This window comes from Artemia sp. Qi Xiang Cuo, chromosome 6 (assembly GCF_049724085.1).
Source record: "Artemia sp. Qi Xiang Cuo chromosome 6, ASM4972408v1, whole genome shotgun sequence".
In the NCBI taxonomy this organism is placed as follows: Eukaryota; Metazoa; Arthropoda; class Branchiopoda; order Anostraca; family Artemiidae; genus Artemia; species Artemia sp. Qi Xiang Cuo.
The window spans coordinates 6,811,494-6,832,039 of record NC_142799.1 but is presented as its reverse complement, the minus strand read 5'-3'; the positions used below and the strand labels follow the sequence as shown (position 1 = coordinate 6,832,039).

General features: G+C 31.5%; 1 protein-coding gene across 1 annotated transcript in view; it reads left to right on the top strand.

The window, feature by feature from the left end:
- LOC148950817 (kin of IRRE-like protein 3) overlaps positions 1-20,133 on the top strand; it is an 88,466-nt gene extending 68,333 nt beyond the window's left edge. Inside the window, exons 11-12 of the mRNA XM_089090923.1 lie at positions 1,444-1,498; positions 18,108-20,133. Coding sequence (XP_088947049.1) covers positions 1,444-1,498; positions 18,108-18,320 — 268 coding nt within the window. The 3' untranslated portion in view covers positions 18,321-20,133. The remainder of the gene's footprint in view (positions 1-1,443; positions 1,499-18,107) is intronic.
- The last annotated feature ends 413 nt before the right edge of the window (positions 20,134-20,546 follow it).

The window sequence follows — 20,546 nt, the reverse complement described above, 5'->3', positions numbered from 1 at the left end:
AGCTTATAAATCAAAATGAATTAATGAAATTAATAAGCACATTAGCAAAAAATGATAAGTAACGCTGAGTCAAACAACTTTAAAAGAAAAAAAAGAATTTTAAAAAGGAAAGAATTGCATACTTTACTGATACCGCAAGAAGCATGCTTTAGAATTAGAAAGGACACTTACCCTTTCATGACACCCCACACAAAGACCAGCTAACATCAAAACCAACACCAACACCAAGAAAAAACAGCTAAGAGTCAACAAAAATCTGTAGATTAGCTGAGGGCAGGTTGTGATTAGTGAATTTGGAGATTGTAAAAAGAAACAACCATTCCCATATCCTGTTTTTCGGTAAATTTGGCAAAGTAGGCAAACTATAGTTATAGGTACGGGAATATGTTGGATAGTATAGACGAGACCAATATAAGGGGTTTCCGTTTTTACTGCAAAAATTAGGTAATTTACTATAGGTCAATACTGAGCCTTGTTCAGCAAGAACCTCCAAAGGCCTAAACTGGATTATAGTCAGCGAAAATACTTATTTTCAGTGGCATTTCTCAAACTTTTAATGCCTCTTAATATATATACATATATATATATATATATATATATATATATATATATATATATATATATATATATATATATATATATATATATATATATATATATATATATATATATATATATATATATATATATATATATATATATATATATATATATATATATATATTTAAAATTAGCTTTATTATTAAAATTATCTCTTTATGAAAATTACTAAAGATCATAAATATGAATAGTGAAAATTATTTTTATCTTGATAACTGTTAATAATTTGGCAAAACTCGACAAAGAGTATGTAAAGCTTGTAAGAGTGAAAAATGCCGCTAATTATTAAAAGAAAAATCACAAGTTCCATCTAGGGTTTAGGGAGTTTGTTTTGACCCAAAACTTCTGCAAACTTATTTTTCCCCGTACTTTGAAACGCAGGGAAGGGTAAACAAAGTGGAATTCAATCCCCAGTAGATCTACCATCTTAAAGTTAGCTAGTTTGCCTAACTACCAGGATTTTCACAAGCTAGTCTAGGCCTATTTTGTCCAGACTAGATTTTGATCTTGAATCGTTCTAAAAAAAATGTTGATTATTTATCACTTACAGACAAATTTTAGCTTTTAGCTCCTGTTACATTCCAGATTAATCTTATCAAATATCCAACTTTTGTTCAAAATTTTTTACATTTTTAATGAAGTCGCCAGCCTCTATAAATTGGTGCTAGTATTTTTGAATCCCGAACTATTGATGTTAATCTAAACTAAATGGGAGTTTAAGTACTTTAAAATTTAAATCCAATTGGTTTTCATTATATTTCTTTTGTAATACTTGCAATTTATAATCGAATGTGGTTTTAGTAACTATTCTGATATATTTACCCTATTTTTTCCTTTTTGAAGTGGCAAAGCAAAACTTGCCAAGAATGGAATACAGCATGGATTTATCAATGGCACGGTAAGTTATTTGATTTATTCAGCTTTTAAATTTGTATTGCTCACCCATTTAAGCTCTTTCCTTTTATTCTGATGGGTCGCATAAATTCAGCGTTGTAATATTTAAAATACAAAAACTAAATAACCACCAAGATTTGAGGATCATAATAAATTAAGTGCAAAAGATAGACACCAAGGAAAGAACGAATCAGAGAGAAACAAAGAATTTACATCTTAAAAATGTTGGGATTGAAAACATCTTTCTTTTTATTTGCTTAAAATTTGATTCAAAAGAACCAATCAGTACGAATCAATTCAAAAGAACCAATCAGGGTTTCAGTAATATATGCTCATCTTGCATAATAAATTCATTTAATGAAAAATCTCAACTTATCTTAAAAATAATTAGTGTGTTAAATCATCGGAAATTACTTTATTGGCTTAAGAAAATCCTTCAAAAACTAGTTTAATTCAAATACACTCTTAAAAAGTTAACGAGGGATAAAAATCTTTTTTTTTCTTTTTAGACAAATCTTTGTGGCATGATGTTTATGTATTTGTCCCTTTCAATATTTTGAAAGGCTAGGGATGGCCTTACTTATTATTTTCTAGCTATAGATACTTTTAGACAACTTATAAAAACTTTTATGCTTAATCTTTAGATGACGATTTATTCATCTGAAGACGCTGTATTGTCTTATTTTCATGGCTCAGATTTGTGTTTTTGACTGTTTTGGAAATGTGTTTCAAAAATATATAGACTTTTATATTTCTTGTATTTGAAAAATTTTCAAAAATATAAAAAAAAGTTTGTCGAACAGCTACATAATTCTGAAGCTAATATAAAGAAAAAAATATTGCAGAATTTATTGTAAGATAAGGTAAAATCCTGAAGATGTAATATAAGCTTGAAGTGCTGAATAATTCTTTAAAGGCTATTTTTTAAAGGAGTGAACTTAAAGCAGTCAACAGTTTTATAATTGATTCATAGGATACAAGGCAACCGTGTTCATTCCTAAAGTTATAAATTTTCTAGAGTTACTAAACTCAAAGCAAAGGCCAGGGTTAGGATTATAAACTCCAACCCCATTTACGAAATGAGAAAAATATGTAAATATGTGTGCTCCAGATCCTTTGACTGGAAATGAAATCCTTGCATCGCCCCCCTCTAATTGAGTTGCAACCACTCCCTTCCTATCCAAAGCATAATCCACCCTACACTATCGAGTATAAGTATTACAATCTCATGTTAAAGCACCAATAGGCACACATCTAGAAAAGACGTCGAAGAAGAAATAGACTGAGTGTGTTAAAAAGAATTTTGATTTGTTTTATTATTAATTAACTATATGAACTCGTAATCAACGGCTGAGCATTCTTTTTTACGGATAGGTAGTACATCCTTGGGGAAAAGAACGTTTACTACGGGTATCTACAACTGTTTAGCAAGAATCTGGAAGAGAATCTCAAGGGTAAAAGTTATTGATAAGCATGTTTTTGCAATTCAAAAGCCACAGAAAAATTACTGTAACATTAAATTGAATTGTCGAGACTTGTCGAAAAATCAGCAAGTAGTGCCATTGGGGCGGGTGGATATCAGAGGTGCGTTTGATGGAGGCAGGGTCCCACTAGTCAAAAAAATCCCATGAAGGGGGTACACAGGGGGGGGGGTATTCATTATATTGAAGCCCTAAAGAAGAAATGTTGGTTCTTTCTCCCTTACCTCAAAGACGACATTGGTATGGCTGTTCTGAGAGCCATGATCTTGCAAATAAAAAAATATTGGCTAATTTTCAGTCACTTTTAGTGAATCCATATTTGCTATTCATTTACCGTAGGGTTTTAATATATATTCTCTTTGATTACCATATTTGACTCGGAGATATCAGTGTATTAGACAATATAAGTTTTAATCAGCACACGTTGTCAATACAATGGCACTGCTATGGATGCATTGACATAAGTTTAGTTTGATTAGATATTATGCATCATGCTATGGTGTAGTCACGCATAATGTTACTACCCCTCCACAAGAAAGTACTTGCTTCTATCTATTTCTCTTCTTCAAATAAAAAATTTAAATGAAAGTCATGTGAGATTTTTTCCTGGAAATAAACAGCATGGTTAATTTTAGGCTATTCTTAATTGATGCATGCTTGTTATTTATTTATTGTTTCAGTCGATCTTTTTTTGACTAAATAAAAATAAATATTTTAGTTAACTTTGAGTTCATTCAACACTAGTTTTTAGCGCAATGGCATTGCTATGAATCTACTGAGATATGTTCTATTTGCTTGGTACATAATGCCTTGGTTTATTCCAGCTCCCCCACCCCCCCAAAAAATGCTTGGCTCTTCCCAGCGCCCTTCCTGTAAAAATTTAATGACAGCCACAAGAGGTATTTTCTTGGAAAGAGAGAGCATTGGTTTATTTTGGCCATTCTTTATTAATGCATGTTTATTATTTAATTAATGTTTTAGCAGGATATTCTATGATTAATATCCTTTTAATGAAGAAATCAATATTTTAGACTACTTTAATTTTGATTTTTAAACATCTTCTATTGTTTTTACTGCAGAGATACTGCTATAAACACTTTGCAATAATTTTGGTTTGATTTGTTAAATACTCTTGTTAGTGTATATAGTTAAACGTTCAGCTTAATTGACGTAGAACTAATAAATATAAGATTACAGTATAAATAGGAAATATCAATTAATACATATAATAAGTTAGTGTAAACAAAAGAATAAGACTGAAATAAGCAAGTATAAAATAATAAAATAAGTAGGCCTACAAGGATAAAAAAAAACAAGTACACAGAAAAATGACCAAAAATTTACCGAATACAAATATACGACACAAAAGTATACAAAAATAAGACTAAATATAAATAAAATACGAATATTGCAATATTGACCTATTAAACAAACAATAACTGTATATTTTTTTTTATTTATCTGTAAGTTTTATTCTAAAAAACGAATTTACAATTTTTTCTCAAAGTTCGGGTACTACCATTTTCCGGTATGAAAAAATGATGTAGATAGATCACGACTTTAGAAAAATCTGTTTGTGACCATAAGTCTGGAAAAGAGATTTCATATGAAAGACGCTACAAATACTAAAAATAGTTATAATGGATTTTGTTGAAATTGAAAGTTTGTGCTAAATATTTCAAAAAACATGTTGAAATTCAATTTTGTCTTCGGTATAAGTATGCAAAGAGGTTTGCCAAATTTCTATTCGGTATTTGGTAGAAATGAAATTAAAGTTTTATTTTGCAAAAGAGAGGGGTCTTTCTTTTCCCCAAGTTAAGCTCGGTTCCCTGGTATTAAGATTGAAAGGAGTATAAAAAGCACATTGAAAGCTAAAGGAAGACTGAATTCTACTAGAAATAAACCATTACATAGAAATTTGATATAAGTGAGTATAAGACAATTATAAAATAAAAGTGAAATAAGTGTTAAACAATAAAAAAAATGAGCAAGCAGAACAATTAAAGAAGAATCACAGAACTCATACATGGTTTTCTTGCATGTACATTAGCAAAGCTTGAACTTGATTTTGCAACTGGTTTGCATGAAGTTGTTTTTCAGTGTGGTTTTTTGTTTGTTTTTAAGTTTTGCACATTGCATGATTTGGCCTAAGTTATGCTTTCTATTCCACTTCCTGCACTTTCCACCCATCTACAGAAAAGATGAATTGGGCTGCCCATGGGCAATCTAATTATGTGTATTAGCTTTTAATGTTTTTGAAGGAATTGGGGCAAGAGCTTCAATGGGAGGAGGGGCAACTGCAACTCTCCTGATTTTTCATCCTCTAGATTTTGTAAAATTCCTTCCTTTGGTATTTTTATTGAAAAAGCACAGAGTGCTTTTGGGGGGAGTGCTATGGGGGGAGCGCACAGAGTGCGCTCCCCATAGATTTCGAAAAATGTATTTATTTTGTGTTCATTAAACAAACTGAGAAAAAATGCAATGTAAACTAATCTAAAAACTATAAAAGTAAATATTTTTTGATTTCTTAGAACCATTTTTGGGAGGTGGTTGTAGTTCCCATTTTCCTCAAGTTGGTAACTATGTTTTTCTGGCTCCATATAATAGCGTATTTCCTCAAGTATTCTTTGTTCGATCTATTTGATCTTTCATTTTGAGTTCTACTGAATTTGCTCATTTTATACCAATTTTGATTTTTGTCTTATCATATACTTGTCTATTTTTCATTTGAAAGAACTTGTTGTTCTATTTAGTTTCTATCTTCTCTTATCTTTCTATATAGTTTTATGATAATTTTATAATTACTATTTATTCTATTCTTATCTTAAACTTGTTTATTTCTTTTTTTATTTTTAAGTGTACATTCATTTTTTATGCTTATACTCCTTTCATTTTATTTTATCATGCTTCTGCACTTATTTATTTCAACTAATTTATTGCTTTACTTTATTACATACTTAATATCTTATTTTGTAATCATTGCAAAGTCCATCAGGCCTTTACAATTTATTTCTTAATAGACAAGGAAATGCATCCAACATTATAAATACTTTCTCCGCCATCTCCTTATTAAACATGAAACTAATTGGTAGCGCTTCCATCGAGCAACAGCAAAAGTAGTCTTTTAGATTAAGAAAAGGTCGAAATGTTTATGAAAAAAAGATTGTGTAAAGAGCCTTGCAACACCGATATTTTGTAGAGAGCTTAAATATAACTCATTCTTCAAGTCATAAATTATGTGATCAGAGAATTGGTTTATACGAAACATATTTCATCCCTATAAAAAACTTTGCTTTCTTGGAAAAAATATATATAGTGGGGTTGCAGTGACATTCAAGGTTCAAAACTATTAAAGTATATATTTTTTATTATTTTCTACTCGTGTACATGCTTTTAAATGGTAAAAAAGCAAAAAAAAATAAGAGAGACAGCGGAAATCATATTTTTTTCAAAAACTTCACGCATCTACTACAAATTCTGCCGAAGAAGACAAAAATAAATTAACAAAGACAAATTAAAACGTTACAAAAATTCAAGGATAATAGATGATTTTTAAAGGGAAAACATCGACATAAGGATAATGATATATAATTAATAGGAAAAATAATTCAGAGAGCCCTCAGTGTTGAAAAAAGAAAATATACAGAATAATTAGAAAATGAAGAATTAAAAATACTATAGTTTAAAAATGAAGGCTAAATATTGAGGAAGTAAAGCAGCAAAAAGTAAAACATGAAACTATACAATAACTTAATTTTTTAATTGAGTAATTAAACTTAATTACTTAAACAATTGCAATATGTTTTACCTTCTCTTCAGTAAATCATCATACATCAAATTTATTGGAATTCCCTTATTTCTCTCTTAATCGCTGAATATTATTTTTTTATTTCTTCAATGATTTTTCGAACTTTAACTAATTTGATCTTCGGAATTAAAGTGGGAATTTTAATTATAACATAATGATTTACCTTTTTTCACTGCTCTGGTTTCATTTCGTTCCATAACATTCTTTGCAATAGGATATTTTTAGGCTTATTATGTTGGAAATTTTAAAGTAAACATTAAAAATTCCAGGCTTTTGATTAAAAAATTTTTTCAATAAATTTTTATTGAAAAAATAAAATAATATTTTAATTTTTCAATAAAGCTTTCAAATAGTATTCAATAAAGCTTTCAAATAGTACTTCCATACATAACGAGTTATTGTTAAATCTCCTGATTGTTTTTTATTTTCATTAGTTTCACAGTCAGAAATGACCTACAGGAAATTACCAGTACTGCGATTATTAAATAAAAAAAACAAAACAAGTTTTTTAAACTGAAAGTAAGTAGCAACATTAAAACTTAAAACGAACAGAAATTATTACGTATATGAAGGGGATTTCCCCCTCCTCAACACCTCGCTCTTTATGATAAAGTTTTTTAGTATTTTTAAAAATCTTCTTATTGTTGTTCTAATTAAACAGCCCTTCTGTTTCAGGACCCGTTCTTAAAGGATTGGAACCCAATTCAAACTTTAGCGTAAAGAGCGAGGTGTTGACGAGGGGGCAATTCCCTTCATATACGTAATAATTTCTGTTCGTTTTAAGTTTTAATATTACTCCTTACTTTCAGTTGAAAAATATATAATTTCTGATCTATTTTTATTAATGCCCGGAAACGTGGCCCCGCCTCTACAGAGAAATCCCCTCCCCACGGAAATATCCTTCCACGGAAAATAATTCCACGGAAAAATTCAATCCCGGTGAAAATTTATCCTGGGCAATTACCCTTAACAACTCCACGCGTAAAATTCAGACGGAAAAGATAGAGCAAGACAACCAAAGAGAATTTTTTATAGGAATGCAGGCAAATTCCCTCAGTGTATAATTTCCCCTGACAAGCTCACCCCCTGGAAACTTCCCTCTCCATGAAAAATTTGCCCGTCGAAAACCCCCAGCAGAAAATACGTCTCCCGCCGCACCCGAAAATGAATACATACTTCCCAATAACAAATACTATGCGTAAACAATTGGCAAATTTTGTAACTAAAAGAGCTCTCCCCTGGGGCTGTGGGGGGTTATTTTATATCTATAAGCATAGTTATTGGGTCCTTCAACAATGATGAACAAAATGGCTATCTCAAAATTTTGATCAGACGATTTTGGGGAAAAAAGGGGTGAGGGAGGTGGCCTAGTTGCCCTCCAACCTTTTTGTTCACTTAAAAAGGGCACAAGAACTTTTAATTTCAGTTCTAATGAGCCCTCTCACGATATTCTAAAACGACTGGGTCGATACAATCGCCCTATGGAAAAAAAAAACAAACAAATAAACACGCATCTGTGATCTTTCTTCTGGCAAAATACAAAATTCCATATTTTTGCAGATAGGAACTTGAAACCTCAGTAGGTTTTTCTGATACGCTGAATCTGCTGGTGTAATTTTCATTAAGATTCTATGACTTTTGGGGATGTTTCCCCCTTTTTTCGAAAATCAGGCAAATTTTCTTAGGCTTGTAGCCTTTAATGGCTGAGACTAAACTTAATGAAACTTATATATTTGAAATCAGCATATTAGGCCAAATCTTTCGATATTTCTATTGGTATCAACATTCCATTTTTTAGGGTTTCGGTTACTTTTGAGCAGGGTCGCTCCTTACTTACAGTTCGTTATCACGAAATGTTTGATATTACCGATTCCAAGAATACTTTGTTTATTCAAATCCAGAAACTTCACCCAATTTTTTTTTATGAAAATGGGAAAAATCGCTCAAGCTCACACATCTCTAATTACAGACTGCGGATCATATTAACTATATAAAAAAGTGAGTTGTTTTAAAATAAATTAAAAATACATAAAAACTTAAAAGGAACATTAATTTTCTTGAATTGGAAGCCACCACTATTTGAAAAATTGCACTCCAATTCCTTTGTTAATAAAGGAATTGTTCTATTCAGATCATTACGCTTGACGTTTAAATTGGAAATACCTCTTTTAAATCTTTCAAACAATAGATACGACAGCCCTTTTGTTCCCCTTGAAGGAATACCAGTATTCATTTTGTTCCTCAATATTTTCTTTTAACCTGTGCTGGATGCTGAAGTGGGAAACTTGAAGCTTGTGGCCTGGTTGAAATAAGATTATTGGGAAACTATTGTTTCTGGGCTTCCTCGATTTCTAACTTTTGTCTTTTGCCTTTTTTTCTTAGGACAATAAAGCCTGTCTCTGACGTTTTACTCGTTTGCTAGCATTTTTCGTTAGAATTCTGTTTTCACTGATAATTGCTTTTCTTCTTTTATTTGTTTTTTTGCTTGTTTTACAAACTATCTAACTATTTCTTAAAAATACAAAAATAAAATGGAATTATATATAATAATTATATATAATAATAATATGATATAGGCTTAAAGTACAAAAGACATAAAAAAGCCCCTTGAGCTTATCTTATGTCTATTCTTACCCAAAAATTTCTGGCTCTCATGAAATAGCATATACTATGGTGTTTATTATTATTTTTTTTATACCCATTGTCCGGAAGGCTCTTTGGCAAGAAAAAAAAATGAACTCACATAATAGAATATTTAAAAGTGTTGCCAAAAAGTGCTAAACGCTCCTTCTAATTATGCTCTCCTGTACAAAAACCCAAAGCGATAGTTCAAGATGATACGTGAATCAAGCTATAGTAATGATAATCTACAGGTCTAAAATACGCAAAATTGTGTTAATCTGGGTAAAGCCTTTGTTAATATAATTAAAGTTAATTAAATTGAAGACACCCATTTTCTACGATTGTTGTTTTGAATGTGTAATAATTATGAAGTTTTTAGGGCAATACCACATCTTCGTCATTGTTGCCACGTTGAACAGTAAAAAACAACTACAACTAATTTATTAAATTTGACAACGTTCCTGGCATATATAAATTTGGATAATAACATAAATTTGTATAGTACCACCTTGAAAGGAAATCTATTTCTTCTCAAGCTGTTTTTGCCATTTTTTTAGCTTATTTTTTTGCTGGTTTTTCACTCTTTTTTTTAAACTTTGTCACTCGATACAACCAAAAGCTATATAACTGCCTATGGAGCTCTTATTTTAACTATAATTAAATTCCTGTGTTTCCTAACTTTTGAGATATATATGGCTGTAGAAGTTTCCATTTAACCCCATCAAACCATCAGGTTACGTTTTTGCTCTCCTTGGCACTTGAAAATAAAATTTATCCCAATTAAAACGTTAAAAAGGAAGATGCATGATATTTTGAATGTTTTTTTTATGATTAATAAACCCGTTTCAAAATTTTCCTTTTGAATATACCAGCGATGGTAGAAAAAAAGCTGGTATAGAAGGGTTAAGTAGCAGGGCAATATTTGCATCAGACGGGGAACGAGAAAAAGCCTTTACAATTGCCTAAAATTGCTATACTTTCTGCTAAACAGCTCATTTGATGAATTCCATGACAGTCTTGAAAAATCATGAGAACATCTTGGGTTACCCCTAAGCGCTTTAAAAAATTAAATAAAAAAAAAGTTTTTTTTAACTGAAAGTAAGGAACGACGTTAAAACTTAAAACGAACAGAAATTATTCCGTATATGAAAGGGGCTGTCCCCTCCTCAACGCCTCGCTCTTTACGCTAAAGTTGTTTATTGTTTAAAAAAATAAGAGCTGTGAGAAAGTCAAACTTTCCCCCTTTTTTCGAAAATCAGCCAAATTTTCTCAGGCGCGTAACTTTTGATTGGTAAGACTAAACTTGATGAAACTTATATATTTGAAATCAGCATTAAAATCTGATTCTGTTGATGTATCTATTGGTATCAAAATTCCGAAAAAATAATATACTGCAATAAACTTGAATGGTAAAAATTAAGGAAAAAGAAGTCCGGTTTGGTAAAAACTCTTTTTCTAATGTTTTTGGAATAGTACTGAATTAAATTTCGGACGTTTTATCCTTTTTTTGAATTTTCTGCGAAAACTTTCTGTATCTTTAATAGATATTCAGTTTCAGAAAAGAATCTTTGTTTCTTTTTTTTATTGATTTTAAACATACTTCATTATTATTTTGTATACAGAAAAAAGAAAAACTGAATTTCCTTAAAATAACCCTTTTTTTTTATCTGAACAACAACTTTAAAAAATGGCTAAATGAAATTTCGAATACCGCCTTTCTTAATTGTTTATATATATATTTTTTCATTTTGGTACAGGAGTTTGACACAAGGGCTATTTAAAAAAATAATTTCTTAGACCACACTGCTTTTCCATTTACGAAAAATTAAGAGAGAAAAACTGGTTTAATTAAATAAAGCAGTGACAAAAACTGTTTTTGTCACTGCTTCATTTAAATTAAACCCCCTTTTCTCTCTTGGTTTTGCTGTTTAAAAAAGGGTTAAACAAGATAAGTGGAAGGGAAAAAGTGGAAGGGAAACTTTCTTTCCGATAAGGGGGAAGTAATGTGAAATGTCCCCAATTATGTTTGTCATGGCAAATCTTAAAAACATCGAGGACACCTTTGGGCTTTACTACCTCTCCCCCTCCCCCCCCCCAAACAAAAAAACGGAAGAAAATTGGTAGCCGTGCTAAGAGGATAAAAAAAAAATTATCTGTTAAAATGAAAGAAAAAAGTAAAAACTATGAAATTTATTTAAAAACCCAAGTAGCCTAAATAGGCTATACATTAGACAAAAAAAAGAATTTATAAAAAATGGATGTATTATACATCCGTTTGTATTCCATACAATCCATTTGACTGGGTGCAGAAAAATGGCCTTATGGTTGCCCAAATGTGTCATTTCTAGTAGATTTTCTTCATGTATATATATTTTTTAGAATTTTATAGTAATAAAGAGACCCCCTATTGTCTATCTACCGAAAAAAAAAAATTAAGAATTGTATCCCTGCTTAGAAGGTGAAAAAACTTGATTGACATAAATAAAAGAGAAAAAAAGAAAATTGATTTGCCAACGAAAATCAATATACATTAAACTCTTATCTAAAAAAAACAGATAAAGATGAATATATTATAGGACAGCAGATTTTTTCTGATGTATGTTTCCTATTTGTATTCTATACAAAGAAGCCATAAAATATTTTTTCTTTCGTTAACTGCGCTACTACTCATAATAAAATTCCTTTCTTCTATTTCTTTCTTATGGTAGCATGCGTTTCATTCAAGCATTCTATTTATGAAAAAACGAGGCTCTCTATGAACAGTAATGTTGACTTTTATTTTATTGCCTCTTGTAATGTTCCCTAGGTTTATTTCCATAAGAAAAGATCAAGAGACTCATTTTTTCTCCGTTTCTTTGTGAATTTGTTAAGGCTTTTGTAAGTTTGGAAATGACGAAAATGATGGCCAAACATAGATTGAAGTAGTGACTATTTAGGTGAATTAAGCTGTTGAGACTGTTTTTCTTTCTGGAGGAGATTTCTCTCACAAAAGAACTGAAAAGCAGATTTAATCTTCAAAATTAATCTGGAATAATTTCGGTTAGTTTTCTACGTCGCAGTAGATTAGTAGATAGTAGTAGATAGTAGGTGTAGGCGTAGCCAGGATGAGGGTGAGGCGCGTCTGGACCACTATCAGAATACGGAAAGACCGTTCAAATACGTTTTCAAATTTTCATAAAAGTACTTGCAGCTTACATAAGTACTGGCTGCATGAGTACCTGGTGAGAAAGAATCACTAGATTTTAGTGATTTTTTTATTGATTTTGCGATTTTATTCAATAATCTAGTGATTTATGTGGTGATTCAGTATTTTTTTTATTTAGGCAATATAAAAATCACTAGAAATAGTGATAAATGACAAGGGGTGGCATCCCTGCAGGAGTATAGTACTATTAATTCGGGTAACCTTGAGATTGAGCAGAGGTATAGGCATCGGGTAAAATTTGCTATTAACCTTTTGGGACAGGGCGTTTGGCTTCCACTTTTGGGGAGTATTAAATAAAAAAAAACTAGTTTTCTTAAACTGAAAGTAAGGAGCGACATTAAAACTTAAAACGAACAGAAATTATTCCGTATATGAAAGGGGCTGCCCCCTCTTCAACCCCTCGCTCCTTACGCCAAAGTATTTTATTGTTTTAAAAAACAAAGTTGCTAGACAGAGGCAAACTTTAGCGTAAAGAGCGAGGGGATGAAGAGAGGGCAGCCCCTTTCATATACGGAACAATTTCTGTTCGTTTTAAGTTTTAACGTCGCTCCATACTTTCAGTTAAAAAAAACTTTTTTTTATATTTAATTTCTGAACGTTTTGAGTTAATGCAGCTTTTATTTTGGCTCACCGTACATGAATAATTAAAAAGAAATTGCATATTAATTTTTCTTTTTTTTTTTGACTAAATGGCTTTCTCGAAATTTTATTCTGACGTAACTTACAAATTAACTTACAGAACGAACTTCCATATTCGTATATTTTTCTTGCATACATTAGGGAGCTTGCCCTCTATTTAATGCCATGCTCTTTACGATAAAGTTCAAATTTTGTTTCCGTTCTTTAAGAATGACCCCTTAATAAAAAAGGCCGTTAGTTAGAATAAATAGCTCTGATGAAAGTACAAAAAAAACTTTAGCGTAAAGAGTGAGGTAATGACTAGGAGGCGAACCCGATCATATACGTAATAATTTATGTTCGTTTTAAATTTTGATGTTGCTCCTTACTTTCAGTTGAAAATATCGTTTTTTTTATTATTTAATTTCTGATCTTTTTTTTAAATAATTCTGGGAAATCCGTCTCCCCCTTCATAGCAATGTCCCTTCCCCTAAGAAAAATTCCTCTTATTAAGTCATCCTCAAAGACATAGTTATTGTATTTTTAGAATGGTTTATATCAAAATTTTGATCGGATGACTTTGGGAAAAAATGAGCACAGGAGGGGGCCTAGTTGCCCTCTATTTTTTGTTCACTTAAAATGAGCCCTAAAACCTTTAATTTCCGTTCGTATGAGGCCTCTTGCGATACTCTAGGACCACTGGTTCGATACGATCATTCCTTGGAAAAAAAAAACAAATAAGCACGCATCCGTGATCTTTCTTCTGGCAAAAAACACAAAATTCTACATTTTTGCAGATATGAGCTTGAAAGCTCTATAGTAGGGTTCTCTATATGCTAAATCTAATGGTGTGATTTTCATTTAAGTTCTATGACTTTTAGGGGGTGCTTCCCCTTTTTTTCGAAAATAAGGCATATTTTCTCAGGCACGTAACTTTTGATGGATAAGACTGAACTTGATGAAACTTATATATTTGAAATCAACATAAAAATCTGATTCTTTTGATTTATCTATTGGTATCAAAATTTCGTTTTTTAGAGTTTCGGTTACTATTGAGCCGGGCCACTCCTGACTTACAGTTCGTTCCACAAACTGTTTGATAAAGGTGGCTGAGTATGTACACCAGTTTAAGAAGACATTGAATAACTATTTTTATAGGGAAAAAGGAGAAACCATAGTTATTGTGCTCTTTTTTTTTTAACGAGAGAGCATGCTATTTGATTTAGTTTTTTCTTTTTTTAGATTTAGTTAGTTAAATTTATGGACATTGATGGTTGAATCCGTCCATATTAGAAATTTATCTCTTCTTGGACAACCACTTGTTAAATGTGTAATACCGTTTCTATTCAATTTTGGTTCAGTTTCAATTCAGTTTTAAGTTGCAATTCAGTTTCAATTCAGTTGCTGTTTTTAAATGAGCTTTGCTTTTAATTTATGACTAACTTTTAAAACTAACACAGTTAGTCTTAACTGTTATAACTTAAGTGTCTAACTTAAGTATCTAAGGTTTAACCAAGGTTTAACTTTTGCAAGGTTCTCAAAGTATCGGCTTTGAAAAGGATTGAGCAGGGCCCTTCCCAGAGATGGCGTTATATAGCTTAACTCTTTGATGAGTGTAGAATAGCTGCAGTAGATTTATTTTTCACAATTGCAACCATTTATTATTAAATAGAATAAAAATAAGGTTTTGGTAAATTCATCAATGCAAGAGACTTTAAAAAGTATCCAAAATGTTTGTTAATAGTAGACATTTGGGTCGTACTAGCTAGTATTGTGGAATTACCGTAAAATAAAAACTCGGTAATTAAAATCGGTAAAATAAGATACAATTAGTAAAATAAGGTAAAATTGGTAAAATAAGGTAACTCTCTAGGAAATACAAGGTGAAATTGGTGCTTTAGATTTGTCCTGTAGCTACAAGACCCATTGAGCTTTCTTTTTCAGCATCACTTACAGTTTTTAATGAAATCTTTTAATGATTCTGATTTTCCTGGGCTTAAAAAAGGCAATGCCCTTTCGTCTAGAGTTTCATCAATTTAATTAACTGTCTAGTTTATCCATCTGTAAATCTTGTCCCTAGGGTAATATCTCAGAAACTGGACAGTTCCTGATTTCGGACATCCATTTTGTAAAAAAAAGGTGAAAAAAAAAAATCAAATTTACCATTATTTGGGTGTAAAATCATATTAGTAATTTTTTTCTCATTCCTCATAACATATACTCAGCCTCATTCCTTATGTTATATACATTTTATTCTTCATTTATTTAAAAAGTACCGATTAGAAGTAAAAATGAGGTGTGTAACATTTTGCTGACTTCGATTAACTAAGCACAGGATCATTAAAGCAGAACATCCAGTCATTTTCACAGTCATTAAGACTGTCTTCAACAGGATCTTCAACAGCAAATCTAGCTCCTCTTCTTCAATCTTAGATTCTGATTCTGATCAGATTCTGATTCTGATCAATATCTACCTCCACCCACCCATCGTCTCTCCCTTAGAGCTATTTCTGTATTTATCTATAGATTCTTTCAAAACAACTGCTGAAACACAAGAGCTGTTAAACTTGAATAAGAATGGCTTTTAGACACTGTAGTCAGTAACAACTCGTTCGGCAGCGATTGGCTGAAAAATAGGCTAAATCTTAGAAAAGGGCAATGGAACTTTCCATTTCCAACTGACTGAGCCCCCTCCAAAGCTTGTTCGAACACCCTTTCCATATGAAATTAAACATCCGCATAAGTACTTCTGCGAAAAATTAAACGAATAAAAATTAATACATTTAACTCTTATGGGCTTTTACTATAGGTAATGCAATACGATTGCCCTTCATACAAACAGGAGAAAAGAAATTACAATTTTCCTTCTAATAAAAATCCGGAGTTATCAAAGAGGAAAATAGGGGGGAATTTTCCGCGAGGCAGGGAGGAATATTTGGAATATTCCGTGAGGTGTATTTTCAGTGATGGGAGGGGGGGGGGGTAAACGCTGGCTCCTTGAGAAGATACGCCATAAATACAAGATTTCTCTAAGATGTGAAAACTAAAATAAAAATGAGGACACTGGTTCTACTTTGGCCCTTCGCATTGTTGAAAATCCAGATCCAGTTCTTCTGGATCCAGTTCTTCTGGATCCAGAAAATCCAGTTCTTTTTGATGAGGCAACTTTAATATTTGACGCAAATGGCTTCCCACATTCTGTTCGGAAGGCAATTGAAACTTAAAAAAACAATCCATAAATAGAGACTTTGCATTAAATAAAGATACTGGAAATATTCCTATAGACCCAATTTACTATAACTTAAATTAAATTCATCTGACCACACTTTTAATGAAAATTAGGTCAGTAGACAAGCTAAGTCACTAAGCAGAGAATTCTTGCCCAATCTAATCGATGAAAAGTCTTTCATTTATTCTGGCTTAGTTTTTTGGTTTGTTTGATTCAGTCTTTCTTTTGCTCAGTTAGAGCTAATTAAAAAGCTTAGTTTTCCTTCTTTTTTTTGAGTACTGAAAACGACTGGGCGGAACTCCCTGAAAAATATATACCTCTATCAGTTTCGCTTCTTTTTGTGCGCTAGCAGACATTTTTCTCGGCTATTTACTATTACTATATTTTTCTTGTTTGTCATATGTCAATCCTTCTTGTAACCCTTTCTGTCTTTAAGAGTTCACAGAGCTAATGTAATTTTATTTCACCTAATATTTCACCATTTTAAAATTGTAATAACCTGTACTATAAAACACTTTATCGTTGTGATAACGAGAGACATAAGTCAGACAGACAGCCTTTGAAACCGGGGGACACAGTAATACACAAAACGAAATCATGTTCAATCCTTTTTCTCCCAGCCTCTTCGCCCTTTTTTGCTCTGAAAATTGCAAGGCGTTGTAAAATATGTCATTAAAATATGTAAGATACCGTTAAAATACGTAAAATACCGGTAAAATAGGTAAAATACGTAATATCCGTAAAACACGTAAAGTAAGTAAACTACCAATTTTACGGGGGTCCGTAAAATTAGGGTAAAATACGTAAAATACCCAATTTTACCGTGACCAATTTGGTCAGTGACCAATTTTGTCAGTGACCAATTTTACCAATTTTACAACACTAGTACTACCCGACTGGTTAGCGCCCTGGTCTCGCAATCTTGTGTTCGTAGGGGTAGAGATTTGAGTCCTGGTCCCTGTTATTTGGTTTGGAATGGTTAGGGGTGTAAACTCTATAGGCTCAGTCAGAGTCGACCAAACTCTAAATGGGTTTCTTGGAGAAATCTGAGGAAATTGCGCGGAGAACGTCACATGACTTGCCCCCAACCATGTACATCACTCCCGACCGAAGGCAGCGAATCAGGAGGTCGCTACCTGTGTTATGTGAACCATTGTCTGCGCACAAAAAAGCAAAAGACACTTGAGTAGGTATCGAATTCCCGCTTCTTTTATTTTAAATGCTACATACTTAACTAAAGCACTTAGCTAAAAAATAGCTCTAATAACAATCATCACCTAAATTTGCTAATATTTCATGTTTTCATATTTAAAATCTTCTGTAGATTATCATGTCTTTGACTTTTAATGATTTTTCATTGTAAACAATAAGTAGAACAACAGGGAAATTTTTATACAAGATAGTGGAACACAACTTTAAATGGATATTTCGACCCCATATCCAAGGGCCGTCCTCAGCAAAACAAACGAAGAGGATAAAAAACAATATAAAAGAAACTTACATTAAAATTCATATTGGATATAGGGTCGAAATATTCATTTAAAGTTGCGTTCCACTGTCTTGTATAAAAAATTTCCCTGTTGCTCTACTTATTGTTTATGATGGAAAGGCAGTGTGGTCTTCGTCGCTATTTACGATTTTTCATTGCAGAACGACTTGAGATTCAACGACCTTCAGCTGCCAAGGGCTAGTAATAATGGTTCAATGAGAGCGAAGAAAGGTGAAAAAGGAGCTAAGCTTTCTAATTTAGAAAGTTTCTCCAAGCTTTCTAGTTCAGTTTTAAATTCCCCGTCTTCTCGTCCAGATATCACTAATGTGTCATTTCCTCCAATGATTACTATTACTAGTAAAATGGACGTATAGTGAAAGTTTGCTTTCTACTTCATTTCTTGTAAACGATCATCGAGTGATTTATTATCATCTGTTGGTTTTACACTCCTTTGAGGGTTATTTCTAGGAGGGCAATGAGTTTCCCCTTTTGTTCACTAGCTACGCCCATCGGCCCATGATAAAGAAAAAAATATTGAAAAATAATGAAAAATACTACTTTCCAATAAGATAAAAAATAATTCTGAAAACATCTATTGAATTTGGATTTCAAGTTTAAGGCTTCTTGCCAATTTGGAATAGTGAAAGTCCGGTGGTTTGATAATATCTATGTTTCTCTTGCTTCGAAAAGTTGCAGTTATATTGCTAAGGAACTGGTATATCAAATCCTTAACTTTGCGTTTATCTTTAATTTATAACCTCTAAGGTAGGTATGTACGCATGAAATTAGTGCAAGGGGGGGGGGCACAGCCTTTGAAAACTACAGATCCGTAATTTGTATATAAAATATGAGGTACTATAGGATCAACGATAACATGCCCAAAAGGAGGGGGTCATCTTTCCAAATCTCTTCTCCCCGTTTGTAATTGCCTGCTGCATGGGGATAACACCTTAACAGGAGACCCATAGGGGTAAAGTTAAAGAATTAATTCCTATTTCTTGCTTACTGTATTAATTTTGTATAGTTAAATGTTGCGTGTATTTTGTGTATCAGTCAGCGTTTGTCCTATCTGAATATAGACTATATATAATAAATATAGAATTTAGTCTGAATGTAGATTTGAATGACTTAAGTATTCTATTTTTTGTACGTTTTTACTCTCTGTGATTTGTTTTGCTATTGATTAAGAATCTGGCTTTATATGTATTTTTATAATTCAAGTTTTTATGTGAGTTGTGTTTGATTTTTTCTTAGCGTTTCTCTACCTATTATTTCTTTCGTCTATTTCTTCTATTATTTTCTTCTATTATTTCTTATTTCTCTCTGTACCTATTATTCTGTACCTATTACGTATCTTTGCTTTCAAAGATAATAAAACACACAGAAAATACCAGATTGAAATTTAAGTACCAGAATCATCCAAATAAAAATATATCCCCCCCCCCTGGACAGAGCTTGGGTCTATTCGAACCAGAAAATAGCGATTTATATACATTACACAGAATCCAATCAAATTTTAAACGGTTTTTCTAGATAGTGCCTAAACCTTATCTTAGGTTTATTCGTACCTAAAAACTACAGTTTTCTATAGCTTTGTTTTGGTTGTTACAAAGTTATGAAGTTTTCAGGGTAGTAACACATTTTCGTCAGTGTTGCCACGTTGAACCCTGAAAATAAATAAGGAAAAGTAATTAGTTAAATTTTACAATGCTTTTTGTCCGTAAAAGTTTGAACATCAACTTTCTGTTAATTCCCAAAGACAACTATACCTTCAGAGGAAAGCTACAGCTTTTTAAGCTGTTTGTTGCCTTACGTTTTTAGCTGTTTGATTCGTCCCCACGTTTTTTTTTTTTAACTTTACAACCGCTACTATCAAAAACTGCATAACATAAATTCCAAATTTTCCTTAATTTTCAAAGATATGCATGGTTGTATATACAAAATATACAGTGAGGTAGGGCTATATTTTCTGGTCTATTTCCAAAAATTTAGGCTAATATTTTCTTTCTAAGTCTTGTTTTCCAATAGCCGAAAATCTGCTGTTTTGGTTTCACTTGAATTTTGTATTCTATTTTTTAAGCCTAGTCATGTAAAAAAATTGATGTGTATAGATCTCAATGAATTACTTGATTTTTTGTCACCTTTCTTTTGTATATTACTTTTGTATTACAATAAAATGACATTTGACATGTAAAATATTATCATGTTACAACATTTAGGCTGTGAAAGAAATTTAGGTTGAGTTTTTGCGTGTAATTAAATAAAAAAAAGAAAGTTTTTTTCCACTGGAAACTAAGTTTCTATAAACGGAAGAGAGAATTTTTGTAGACTAACAAGTATTGGAGTGTAACCGCAACACGTTTAACTAAATCTTAACATTAAAATTGGAAACAACCTATATATATATATATATATATATATATATATATATATATATATATATATATATATATATATATATATATATATATATATATATATATATATATATATATATATATATACCTTCTATATTTATAAGTGAGCAATAATTGTGTATATATTTATGTTCTCGAAAACGGCTCCATATTTTGTTGGTACAATCGGTATCTTGGGATGTT